Genomic DNA, 14,048 nt, shown 5'->3' with positions numbered 1-14,048 from the left:
TCGCATTCCTGGGTAATGCATAATGGAAATGGGGCTGCTAATAGTGAGCACATGGTATGGAGGAGGTAAAGAGGATTAGACCTTAGTTCTGCTCACTTGACTGACACTAGACAAATAACGTATGTAAATTGGGCCTTCGGTACACTCACATTGCTGTACAGCCAAAATTTTAAAAGGAACAAATATTACTCTGTTTGGGAAAACTACTTTGAAAGGGCTTTACATTTTGTAAAGTAACATTTTTAACCATTTCAGTGCCCTGCTCACTCTGTTGTACAATTTATATAAATGTTTTGACTGAATTTAGTGAAGTTTTCTAATTTTATCCCAAAAAAGCAGACAGAAGATTGGTTATGAAAATTATGTCCTGGGGCGCCTGGGTGGCTCAGTGGGTTAAGCCTCTGCCTTCAGCTCAGGTCATGATCTCAGGGTCCTGGGATCAAGTCCCCCATCGGGCTCTTTGCTCAGGAGGGAGCCTGCTTCTCTCTCTCTCTCTCTGCCTGCCTCTCTGTCTACTTGTGACCTCTCTCTGTCAAATAAATAAATGAAATATTTAAAAAAAAAAAAGAATCAAAAAAGAAAATCATGTCCTAATGTGAAACACCTTCTATCACTTAAATGAATGTTTAATAGCTAGCATGTATGCCATTGCTTGCAAAATAACATCTTCTTTCTCTTTTACTTTTATAGTTCCTAGCCTTTGTTTTTTCTTACTTACAGATTTATTATAGAATCTATGGTTAATTAATCATGTAGTCTATACTCATTACTGATTCATAGTGACAGTTTAGCCTTTAGGATTTCTGAATGATTACATGTACCTGCGCATATTTTAGTATTTCACCCTGGGAAGCACTTCCTTCATTTCTTTGTTAGCTTTGACTTAGCTGTAGGAGGTCATTGAATCCCCTGTCAGAAAATTTTAATTTGGTTCTTTTTTTCCCCACTTAGTCATTCAGCCTATAATATACTTCCCTTCCATACCAGATCCTGAAGGAGAAAGTCTCTGATACATAGCTCCCCCTCAGAAGGTTACTGTCTAGTTTTCCCCTATGAGCTTTTTTTTTTTAATGAAAAAGAATGTCCCAAATTGCAGGTGCCTAATATACAAACTTGGAAGTTTACAAAGGTCCTGGCTTAGACACCCATATTTCTTTCTTTCTCACGGCAGTTTAAAATTTTTGCTAGAATCATAAACTTCAGTTTTTTCCTCTTGTGGGTCTTCCAGATTTCTGCAGCCAATTTAGATCAAAAGCTGGCTCCGTAATTAAAGAGCGGTTTCAAGCCAAAATAAGTTCACTGATCTTCTCTAATGAGTCTGTAATTAGTGAGGCTGTACTTGTTTGTATATATATATTCAAATATTGAAAGCCAAGTTATCATAATATATTTTAGTGGTATTCAAACTTAAGACATAGAACATTTTTTGCTAATAAAAGTCTTCAGAACTCCCAGATAAGAGGAGGGATAGGATAGCCTGACTGACAAAGGAAACTTAAGTCCACTTCTTTGTTGACTACCCATCTCTGCTGAATCCCTAGAGCCCGATGTCTCATGGTTTGAAAACGTTTGGTCCATAGAATGTTGGTGAAATTTTGCTATCACTTTTCAAAGTGAGTGATATAATTCGTTCATATGTTATGACCATAATTACTTACAGGTTTATAGTTCTGATACTATAAATTAAGTGAAATGTATAGTCTCCTATGACTAAGGAAGAAAATACTGTCAAGCGATAATGATTTATAAGTTTAAAATCTGGTTTTATTGCTGGGTAATCTCTATAGAATGTATATTTAGGAAGGCTTACAGCCACTTGTTAAATGTAGGTTATCTTTTTGAACTTCTTAGAAAGTTGGGGGTTTTGTTAAAGGCATGTTATTAACGCTCAGGTACAGACTGCTGACGTATAATTGCTTTTGCTTTTGTTCCTAGGTTGATGGACTTAATTCTCTCCACTCCGTTAAAGCCAGTGCTAATCGATTCACAAAAACAAGTCAAGGAAGAAGTTGGAACACTGGGAATGGGTCCCCTGATGCAATCTGTTTTTCAGTAGACAAACCTGGAATAGTTGTGGTTGGTTTTTCTGTCTATGGAGGAGGTGGAATTCATGAATATGAATTAGAGGTATTGGTTGATGACGTAAGTATGACTCTTACAGTATTCATCTTGCTGTGTGGGTTACCATTATCATAGTAAGGCTGCCCAGATCTTGGAGGGGTTAGCTGATTAATCATAATCATCCTGGCAGATGTGAAAGAAATTGAAAGAAAGTGATCCTGCATGATTGCTTTGTGTGCCATTCTGGATCACTTCTGCCTCATATTTTTTACACTTCCAGGGGAGATGTTAAATGAAAAGACTAGAAATTACATAGCTAAGCCCCTGATTACAACTTTTGTGTAATTTTTTTTTGCTATTGTAGTTTTTGAAGAAATGAGAACGATAGATCAATACTATTACCTGTATCAGTGATTAAAGCAGTTTTGTCATAGAGTGCTAATGGATGATTCTTAGTAAAGACACTAACTGATTGATTAAGGTCTATCTTACTATATTCTCTAAATTAATTTAAAAACCTGAGTTTTCACTAAGTTTTATTAAAATGGGACAGAAAGTTACCATGTAAATCATTTAATAATAAATGGAAATCTATCCATATCTTGGTTCTTTGTAACAATTAGTTTATTTCCCTAATTCGTTAAGTTCTATAGTTAGAGTTGCACTCTTCTAATGAAGAAGTGGGAATCACTTTAAGACATCAGATGAGGAAAGCCCATTGATATGATTTAGGTTCTAGTGTCCTTAGGAAATCAGATAAAAGTGAATAGTTTAGCATACCAAAAATTTTTTCTTCAGTATGTATGAGGATATGCTGATGGATAATTTTATATGCAAGAAAATAAACTGCTTAAAACAAACAAAATTAAGAATATGATGGGTTTTGTTTTGTTTTAATTAGAGTGAACATGCAGGAGATTCGACTCATTCTCATAGATGGACATCTCTAGAATTAGTCAAAGGAACCTATACAACAGATGATTCACCCAGTGATATAGCTGAAATCAGACTTGACAAAGTTGTTCCTTTAAAGGTAATTTCATTATGTTTCTTTTGTAAATAAGAGGTATTATTATGTAGCTTACTTATGTAGTAATGAGAAGTATTCCTTTAAGTGGTGCTTTAAATGTTGAGTCACTACTATACTCCTGATATTGTACTGTCTTATATTCTATTTTTGCAAAAAATGTCTTAAAAATCTGGTTTAGTAGAAAGTATTGTTAGGTTTTAGAGTTAGATAGAAGTAGCTTCAGATGCCTGCTCTTCCACATAGTAGCTCTAAGACATTGAACTTCATTCATTATTTAGCTACTGTGGGACTTATCTGTAGATTGGGAAGGATAGTACCTATACTGTAGTGTTGTTTAGGTAAAATTAAATAATGGAATAAAGTACTTGTCTCCATGCCTAGCACAGCAGAGAAGCTCAGTAAATATGAGTTCCTGTCTTTCCTTCTCATTGTGACAAAACTCACTTTTTTAAAAGGTGAGCTTGGGGGATGCCTGGGTGGCTCAGTGGGTTAAGCCTCTGCCTTCAGCTCAGGTCATAATCTCAGGGTTGTGGAATCGATTCCCACATCAGGCTCTCTGCCCGGTGGGGAGCCTGCTTCCCCCTCTCTCTATGCCTGTCTCTCTGCCTACTTGTGTTCTCTCTGTCAAATAAATAAATAAAAATCTTAAAAAAAAAAAAAAAGTGGACTTGGGGCACCTGATGGCTCAGTTGGTTAAGCTTCTGCCTTTGGCTCAGGTCATGATCCCAGGGTGCTGGGATCGAGCCCCACATTGGGCTTCCTGCTCAGTGGGGAGCCTGCTTCTCCCTCCCCTTCTCCCTCTGCTTGTGTTCTCTTGCTCTCTCGTACTTTCTCTATCAAATAAATAAAATCTTTTTAAAAAGTGGGCTTAATAAACTATTAGTTAATAGTAATTTAAATTACTATTACACTATATAAGTTGTTTATGCATGTAACTTTGTTGTCTAGCAGTAAATAACGAATTAGCAAAACAGAAATTGTACTTAACTTTAATTATGAATGGAGTGATTCCGAATTCAACTGTATATTGTTTTTTTTTAATTTCTTTTCAGCGTAACAGTATTCATTGTTTTTGCACCACACCCAGTGCTCCATGCAATACGTGCCCTCCTTAATACCCACCACCTGGCTCCCCCAACCTCCCACCGCCTGCCCCTTCAAAACCCTCAGGTTGTTTTTCAGAGTCCATAGTCTCTCATGGTTCACCTCCCCTTTCAGTTTCCCTCAACTCCCTTCTCCTCTCCATCTTCCCATGTCCTCCATGCTATTTGTTATGCTCCGCAAATAAGTGAAACCATATGATAATTGACTCTCTCTGCTTGACTTATTTCACTCAGCATAATCTCTTCCAGTCCTGTCCAGTCCATGTTGCTACAAACGTTGGGTATTCATCCTTTCTGATGGAGGCATAATACTCCATAGTGTATATGGACCACATCTTCCTTATCCATTCGTCCGTTGAAGGGCATCTTGGTTCCTTCCACAGTTTGGCGACCGTGGCCATTGCTGCTATAAACATTGGGGTACAGATGGCCCTTCTTTTCACATCTGTATCTTTGGGGTAAATACCCAGTAGTACAATGGCAGGGTCATAGGGAAGCTCTGTTTTTAATTTCTTGAGGACTCTCCACACTGTTCTCCAAAGTGGCTGCACCAACATGCTTTCCCACCAACAGTGTAAGAGGGTTCCCCTTTCTCCACATCCTCTCCAAAACACATTATTTCCTGTCTTGCTAATTTTGGCCATTCTAACAAGTGTAAGGTGGTATCTCAATGTAGTTTTAATTTGAATCTCCCTGATGGGTAGTGATGATGAAAATTTTGTCATGTGTCTGATAGCCATTTGTATGTCTTCATTGGAGAAGTGTCTGTTCATATCTTCTGCCCATTTTTTGATATGATTATTTGTTTTGTATGTGTTGAGTTTGAGAAGTTTTTTATAGATCCTGGATATCAACCTTTTGTCTGTACTGTCATTTGCAAATATAAATATCTTCTCCCATTCCGTGGGTTGCCTTTTTGTTTTGTTGACTGCTTCCTTTGCTGTGCAGAAGCTTTTGTCTTGATGAAGTCCCAAAAGTTCATTTTCGCTTTCATTTCCTTGGCCTTTGGAGACATATCTTGAAAGAAGTTGCTGTCGCTGATATCAAAGAGGCTACTGCCTTTGTTCTCCTCTAGGATTCTGATGGATTCCTGGCTCACATTGAGGTCTTTTATCCATTTCAAGTTTATCTTTGTGTACAGTGTAAGAGAATGGTCGAGTTTCATTCTTCTACATATAGCTGTCCAATTTTCCCAGCACCATTTATTGAAGAGACTGTCTTTTTTCCACTGTACATTTTTTCCTGCTTTGTCGAAGATTATTTGACCATAGAGTTGAGGGTCCATATCTGGGCTCTCTACTCTGTTACACTGGTCTAGGTGTCTGTTTTTATGCCAGTACCATGCTGTCTTGGTGATCACAGCTTTGCAGTAAAGCTTGAAATCAGGTAACATGATGCCGCCAGTTTTATTTTTGTTTTTCAACATTTCCTTAGCAATTCGGGGTCTCTTCTGATTCCATGCAAATTTTTGGATTATTTCCTCCAGCTCTTTGAAAAATACCGGTGGAATTTTGACCGGAATGGCATTAAAAGTATAGATTGCTCTAGGCAGTATAGACATTTTAACAATGTTTATTCTTCTGACCCAAGAGCATGGAATGGTCTTGCATCTTTTTGTGTCTTCAATATCTTTCATGAGTGTTCTGTAGTTCCTCAAGTACAGATCCTTTACCTCTTTGGTTAGGTTTATTCCCAGGTATCTTATGGTTCTTGGTGCTATAGTAAATGGAACCATTTCTCTAATTTCCCTTTCTGTATTTTCATTGTTAGTGCGTAAGAAAGCCACTGATTTCTGTACATTGACTTTGTATCCTGCCACGTTACTGAATTGCTGTATGAGTTCTAGTAGTTATATTGTTATTTTTATTATAGAGCAGAATTTGGGATAAGATAAGTTCATCAGAGACATTATCAAAAAGAGTTTAGGTACTAAAAAAATCAAAAAATCTTCACTATGAGGTTTATATCGTAGATCATACAGACATACATATCTGTATCTCGTGTTTTCTACGCATAGTGCATCTTATTTAGGACAACTTTTGCTTACGAATATTTTTTCCCATTTCTGTCCACCTAACTCTTTCCATCTTTGAGTGTCTCTTAAAAAAATATAGTAGACTCACCACTATTTTTTCCCACATTTGAAATTATTTCAAAAGTTAAATCCATCAAAAAAATAGATAATGTATTTTAAATCTTTTGTTATGGTTAATATGCTTTACATTATGGTTAAGAGCAGGAACTACCTATATTGAAATACTAATTCCATCACGTATTAGCTGTGTGACTTTGGGTGAGTTACTTAACTTCTCTGTGCCTCAGATTCCTCATCAGTAAAATAGGCATAGTAATGGTACTTACCTCATGAAGTCATTTTAAGGTATAATTTGATTAAAGCATTTGAAATAATTAGTATACTTTCCTTTAAATAGTAAACATCAGGAAGTGTTGCTTATCTTCCAGTTTGATTCATTCAAATGTGTTTAACCAAATCATCTATAAATGACAAATTCAGTTTATTTGCCCAGTTTTTTTATATCCTCTGTACATTATAAACATGCTTTATATCTTGATTGTGAAGGAAAATGTTAAATATGCTGTGCGCTTGAGGAACTACGGAAGCCGTACAGCCAACGGAGATGGAGGAATGACCACCGTTCAGTGCCCTGATGGCGTGACATTCACATTCAGCACATGCAGCTTGAGTAGTAATGGCACAAACCAAACCAGAGGACAGATTCCACAGATACTCTACTATAGGTGAGTGTGTGTGTAGAAGTAAAGGGACTATTTTTAAGTGATAGGACACATACAGTTTATTACCAAGGTAAAAAATGCTAAATTCATAGTTATAATTATGCTGTGTAACTGCCTTGCACATACTTGTGCTAATTCATATAAAAAGGTCTCATTTTAATGTGTAAATTCAGTCTTTATTGTAAAGGTGAGTGCTTTAAAATGTAGTTGCCATTATTTCTTTAATATCCTTGAAATATTTTGTGTCTTGGACATGTGTGCTATTATTACTTTTTTTTTTTTTTAAGATTTTATTTATCTATTTGACAGACAGATATCTCAAGTAGGCAGACAGACTGGGAGAGAGAAGCGGGGAAGCAGGCTCCCTGCTGAGCAGAGAGTCCAATACGGGGCTCTATCCCAGGACCCTGAAATCATGAGTTGAAGGCAGAGGCTTAATCCACTGAGCCACCCAGGCGCTCCTCTATTGTCACTTTTTTTTTAAAAAAAGCTTTTATTTATTTGACAGAGTGAGATTACAAGTAGGCAGAGAGGCAAACAGAGAGAGAGAGAGAGAGAGAAAGGAGGAAGCAGGCTCCCTGCCTAGCAGAGAGCCCGATACAGGACTTGATCCCAGGACCCTGAGATCATGACCTGAGCTGAAGGCAGAGGCTTAACCCACTGAGCCACCCAGGTAGCCCCTCTATTGTCACTTTTATAGTTTGTATCTACAGTTTCAAATTTAAGTGGAATTTATTCATTTCTTTTTAAAAATACCAAAAATTAATGATCAAATCAACTCTATCCAAGTACTAGTGTTGCCTTGATCCTATTATCCTGTCTGCAGTGTATTTTGATGTCTGTAAATCTACTTCTTAAAGCCCTAGAGTACATAATGATGTACTCTAGGTACTCTTTAACCATTCCTTATGTAACCAGTATGTAAAAAGAAGGATAACAATTTGGGGTTTAAAAAAAAAAAAACACTTCTAAATATACATTTGTCACCACATCTCAGTTTTTCTTTTAGTGAGTTAGCTGGAGTCATACATAGTAAGTATCATTCACCGTAGCTACCCTCCGTCTGACTTAGCCTCAGATCACCAGGGTTGTGTATCACTTTCAGAGATTTGCTGCTTTCTCTCTTTCCTTCATAAACAATCTGGGAACACTGCCTGGATGTAGAATTTTCTCCTGCCTTTCTGTGTGTGAAATAAAATAGAAACGGTAGGTGTTAAATAGCTTCCTGGTGGCAGGTTGCTGCTGAGATACAAGTTTTCTAGTCCTTCTACCAACTTGTGAAAAACTTTTTGTTACATAGCACTATAACAAATAGTATTCTCTTTCTCAAACCATACATTAAAAAGTCATATCATGCGCAGAAGTTATATATTCCAAAAAGCTGGGGAGCCCCTTAGAAGCATCTGCTATCTAGACTTTATTTCTTACACAAATACAGTGTTTTAGATATTTATGTTTCCCACCAGCTTTACCAACCCTTAGCTTTAAATTTAAAATTAATTAAATTTAGGGACACCTGGATGGCTCAGTTGGCTAAGGGCCCAACTCTTGATTTCAGCTCAGGTCATAATCTCAGGATTGTCCAATCAATCCCCACATCAGGCTCCACACCCAGCATGAAGCCTGCTTAAGATTCTTTCTCTCCGTCACCCTCTGCCCTTCTCCCTCCTGCCATGCACACGCACACACTCTTCTCTGTCTCCCTCTAATTAACTAATTAATTAATTAAAGTAAAATGTTTCAAATCTGACTTTTTCTAATCCCCATTATTAACAGTTTGATCCAAACCATCACTAGTGCTCCCTGGCTAACAACTATCACAACTTCTAACCCAGTCTCCCTCCTTTTGCTGTGGTCTTGCTGCAGTCAGTTCTGCACAGTGCAGCCAGAAGGATCTTACAGAAATGTGCATCAGGGCAAGTGCTGCCCTTGCTCAGCTTTCCATCCCAGCATGAAATGTACGGTCTCACAGAGAAAGCATAGAAAGCTCACATGATCTGACATCTGTCACCCTCCATTCTCCTTTCATTCCAGGCACACTTGTCACTCTGTTCCTTAAACTTGCTCATTTTGTTCTTGTCTGAACCTTTATCTTACTGTTCCTTTTGCCTGAATACTTTTCCCTCAGCTTTTTTTTTTTTTTTTTTAAAACATAATTCAGGCCTTTTTAAAGTATCGGTTCCTAAGATAGACTCTCCTTGGTAGTGTCTTAAAATAAGTGAGGAACTCTGATGTAAATATGATAACTAGAGTTAGATCATGTTTTACCTACCCTGTAAAATTTCATATGTTACTCTTGTTACAGGAGTGAATTTGATGGAGATTTACAATCCCAGCTTCTAAGTAAAGCCAATGAAGAAGATAAAAACTGTAGCAGAGCTCTCTCTGTGGTAAGCACTGTTGTTCGAGCTGCAAAAGACCTCTTGCACAGAGCTCTTGCTGTGGATGGTAAGACTTTTATTTGCTTAATAGTCATATTTTAAATTCTTAATTCTCTAACTTACACACAGGGTTAAGAAGAACCATCTTATAGAATCCCAGAGTATTTTATTCATGGTGGATCTGTACATGTATATACATTCATTTTGTATCAGTTGTACTCTCCATATGCAGGATTTTTTAGGGTGTTCAAAAGCAGTTAGCTGATACCTGTTACTTTCTTAGTTAACCTAGTAAGAGAAAAACTCATCAGTAAGCTGAGTGTTTGCTTTATCCTTCCTTTAGGAGTAGAGAAGCATTTTGTTTTCTCTTTTAGGCAGGTTTTTCTTCCTATGTATCCTATTTCCAGTAATGGTATCACCATTCATCCAACGATCTGGGTAACCTAAACTCACTTATCTGATTTGAGTTCTGGGAGTTCTTCCACTGGCAACTCTCCAGTTGGTATTCCCCTGTCTGTTCTGTAGTTCAAGCTACCATGGTGCAGGCCTGTGTCCTTTTCCTCATGGATGGATAGCATCCCAGCAATCTCACTGCCACCTTTCTCCCACTCCTTGTCCATCCTCCACACTGGCCGCAGAGCTCGTTTACAAAAGGATTCATTGCTACCCACCCAGTCTTACTGTTATCTAGACCATTTGTTCCTGAGCCTAGTGCACACCTGGGAATCACCTAGTGAATCACCTGGGAAACTTTCTTAAAATAAAGAATATTTGGCCTGTCCAAATTAGAGGTTTGGGTTGGGCTAAGGAACTGTTATTTTTAAATAAGTAACAAAGTGCTTTCTCTGGTAAAATAGAAGACAATATAGCTTAATAAAGGTAAGCATTTTTGTAGTGTTTAATATGTGCAGGCATTGTTCTAAGCATTTTACATATATTAACTCAGTTTTCATAACATCCAGTGAGGGAAGTACTGTTATTATTCTTTTGTACAGAGGAATAACTGAGGCACATACCAGTTAAGTAATTGGTGTAATGTCACACATGTAGCCATGTGTGGTATCAGCTATAGTGGTTTAAAATCATGGCTGTTACTCTAGGTTTTAATCCTGGCTTTATCATTTTACAGGTATATGATTTTGGGTAAGTTACTTAACATTGTGTGCCTTGATTTCCCCTTGTAAAAAGCGGAAATTATAAAAGTATCTTATTGTGAGGATTAATTGATACGGCTATGTGTATAAAACCCTTAGAAGAGGGCCACGTCCTTTATAAGCATTCAATCAATGTCAACTATAATTTTATTTTGCTCAAAAGAATAAAATATAGATTTAGTACAGCGTATATACATTACAATGAAATTACCTTCTAACTATAGTTTTAATACCTTTTTTAGCTGATGACATTCCAGAACTGCTTAGCTCTTCCAGTCTGTTTTCCATGCTGCTTCCCCTTATTATAGCCTACATAGGACCAGTAGCTGCTGCTATTCCCAAGGTGTGTAATTTAATTCTGTAATTTTGAATATTTTTTTGAAATATCTCTTTTTTTAGACTTTGTATCTATCCTTAATAAACACTTTCATCTTTGAGGTACCTGGGTTAAAAGTAACACACAAAGGTAGATAAGTTAAATGGTAGACATTATCAGTTAAATCTCACTGTTCTTTGTTTTATTTACCGGATTACTGTGCTTATTTACTGGCTTTACATTTGATGAATTTGGGAATGAGAAATATAATTTAGAATTATGATATGTAAGGAGAGCTTAAGTTAACATACATTTTCCTAATTTATGAAATTGATGCCAAGTCTTTCGTTTTGGATAAGAATAATAATGTAGAAGGATAGGAGTCTTCTACAACTGTGCAATAGTCAAGACATGAAGGTAATCATAAACTATTGATTCTTAGGCATAATTAAATATTGAGTAAAACCCAGTTTACAGCAGATTATAAAAAGGCAAAGTGTTTAAAAGTATAGATGAGGTTATTTTCATGTAACATCTAAAACATCTAAGGTAAATCTTTTTTCCATAGAACAGATTTCCTTGAATAAAAACTTAGCTAGAAGAATTCTCAGTAATGTTCTTGGTAATTAAGGGTAGCCAACAATTACAGTAATTAATAATTTTAAAGCAATTTTTACCTTTATTATCTCTTTTAATCTTTTTTTTTTATACTAGGTGGCTGTAGAAGTCTTTGGTCTTGTCCAACAATTACTTCCCTCAGTTGCCATTTTGAATCAGAAGTATGCACCCCCTGCATTCAATCCCAATCAGTCGACAGATAGCACCACAGGAAACCAGCCTGAGCAAGGCCTCTCTGCTTGTACAACCTCTAATCACTACGCTGTCATAGAGAGTGAGCACCCCTATAAGCCGGCGTGTGTGATGCACTACAAGGTAGGTGCCGGTTCCTAGGTGGAGTTTAAACGTAAAATTTGGTTTGATGTTTTATAATGCTGTATTCAAGTATACTTTGTTTAGATACTTTCTGTTTAAAAGTATAATTTTTTTGCATTTAAATATAGAAATCAGCAGGTGGTTAGGCGCTGTCAGATACACAAAGGGGTTTAAAGACAGAATTTTTATTGTTAAAGCATGTAGTTTCCGGGTATTTATGAGAATTGTGCTAATATGTCTTATAAGTATAATGCAGTATATAATGTTAAACATATTATGTATTGTAATAGTAGTGGATATAAATATCAAAATTTAAAATCATTTTTTTGGACCTGATAATATTTATACCACAACCTGAGCTCTGAAAATTTGCATATCCAAGATAGGATTTAAGGGGCTCTAATACAGATAATGTCAAACAAAAACCATATAGAATATTTATAAATACAATATTATTGTAGAGTATCCAGAGTCCTCCTTCCTTGCTTTTTAAGTTGTGTCATGTAAATTAAGGAGGAAAAAGAGGATTCATCTACTTCATCAGTTTAATAATACGTTGTATTTACTTGTAAAATATTCAGCATTTTATGTAGACTACAGTAAATATATAAAATGACAAACCAGTACAGTCACACCAGTCATCCCAGATTCAGTAGTTACCAAGTCTTTTTTTTAAAGTTTTAATTTAAATTCCAGTTGTTAACATACATTGTGACATTAGTTTCAGGTGTACAATATAGTGATTCACTTCCATACATCACCCGGTGCTCACAAGTGCACTCCTTAATTCCCACCACCCATTTACCCCATCCCCATACCCAACTCTTGGCCAGACCTGTTTAATTTATTCCCCACCCATTTTGTCCCTTTCTAGATTATTTTAAAGCACATTTGTGGATGTTTCATTATACATTTCTAAATATAAGGACCCGTAAAAAGTAACTATATTATTATTACACCAAAAAAGCTCATTCCTTCATGTAATCATGTGCACATTTTTAATTATTTGAATTAGGATCCAAATAAGAGTTTAATTTTTTTTTAATTGCTTGAATTAGAATCTAGATAAGATCCATACATTGTTATTGTTTATTATGTCTCTTAAGTCTCTTGTTATCTACAGGTTCTCCTCCAACTCTTTGTTTCCTTACATTTTATTTAAGAAACTGGATCATATGTCTCTGTTAAATAGGAGCCTCTTCATCTTGCCTTCTGAATCCTTTAGACATACCCCCTGTGGTCATTCATAGCATCCTTCCTCTCTGGTGTAAGGTATTCTAGGCTCCTCTTTTATATCTCTTGCTTTAGATCTAAAACCAGCCATTTTTACAAAATGCCCTGGTTCCTTTTAATGGTTATAAGTATTTAAAAGCCAAAATTTGGGGCGCCTGGGTGGCTCAGTGGGTTAAAGCCTCTGCCTTCAGCTCAGGTCATGATCCTGTTAGGGTACTGAGTATCTGCTGGACGCAGTCGGTTTCAATAAGGACCCCGAGTTCTCAGAGCCAAGGGTTTATATAGCATTTTTCAAGGCACTTTTTCATAGCTAAAGCCACACTTTGACGATTTAACTTTGTTTAACTTTTCGCCACCCTGGCGGTTACGTGAGATTTAGGTTTAGAAGAAATTTAACTTTATTTACATTTCCTTCTGCCTCAGCCTCCTTCAGTTTTATAGTGGGGAGGGGGACACCAGGCCTCAAGGAACTGAACCATTGTCTCTGGAAATTGGGATATTACCAAGGGAGACTCCTGTCTTGCAGGATTGTGATCTCTGCAAGTTAACTATTTGCTTTTCATTAACATCCGGTCCCTGTGGCGCCACCGCCTATGGTGGTATATGATTAAGTTGTTTTTTCAGGTTTTAGCTAGTTCCTCTTATCTCAAGTCACATACACAGTGTCAACCAGTTAGGCACGCTCAGTAAAATGGCTTCCTGGCCTTCAGGCTGGCCATTCTTATGCTAACCCACTCTTAAAATCCCAGGGTTCTGGGATCAAGCCCAGCATCAGGCTTTCTGCTCAGCAGGGAGGGAGCCTGCCTGCTTCTCCTTTCTCTCTGCCAGCCTCTCTGCCTACTTGTGATCTCTGTCAACTAAATAAATAAAATCTTAAAAAAAAAATTTCATACCTGTAGGAAAAAGTGATTTGTACAATGATCACCCATATGCCCTTCACCCAGCTTCATCAGTTAATATTTGCCACATTTGTTGTATTTATTTATATGGATTTACTACTGCTGAACCATTTAAGAGTAAGTTGCAAACATCATTACCCATCACCTTGTTCCTAAGAACAGTGATTTTCCTGTATAGCAA

The 14,048-nt window shown here is 36.8% G+C and overlaps 1 protein-coding gene across 7 annotated transcripts in view; it reads left to right on the top strand.

The window, feature by feature from the left end:
* Nucleotides 1–14,048, top strand: part of MYCBP2 (MYC binding protein 2) — a 272,910-nt gene that overhangs the window by 137,997 nt on the left and 120,865 nt on the right. For all 7 annotated transcript variants that reach the window (XM_059377903.1, XM_059377906.1, XM_059377905.1 and 4 more), the window contains 6 exons: nt 1,936–2,142; nt 2,963–3,094; nt 6,776–6,954; nt 9,257–9,399; nt 10,729–10,829; nt 11,517–11,735. In XM_059377903.1, the coding sequence (XP_059233886.1) occupies nt 1,936–2,142; nt 2,963–3,094; nt 6,776–6,954; nt 9,257–9,399; nt 10,729–10,829; nt 11,517–11,735 (981 nt within the window). The remainder of the gene's footprint in view (nt 1–1,935; nt 2,143–2,962; nt 3,095–6,775; nt 6,955–9,256; nt 9,400–10,728; nt 10,830–11,516; nt 11,736–14,048) is intronic.

This window comes from Mustela nigripes, chromosome 15 (genome assembly GCF_022355385.1).
Source record: "Mustela nigripes isolate SB6536 chromosome 15, MUSNIG.SB6536, whole genome shotgun sequence".
In the NCBI taxonomy this organism is placed as follows: domain Eukaryota; kingdom Metazoa; phylum Chordata; class Mammalia; order Carnivora; family Mustelidae; genus Mustela; species Mustela nigripes.
Note: the sequence above shows the minus strand (reverse complement) of the source record. Positions and strands in the feature narration are given on the sequence as shown.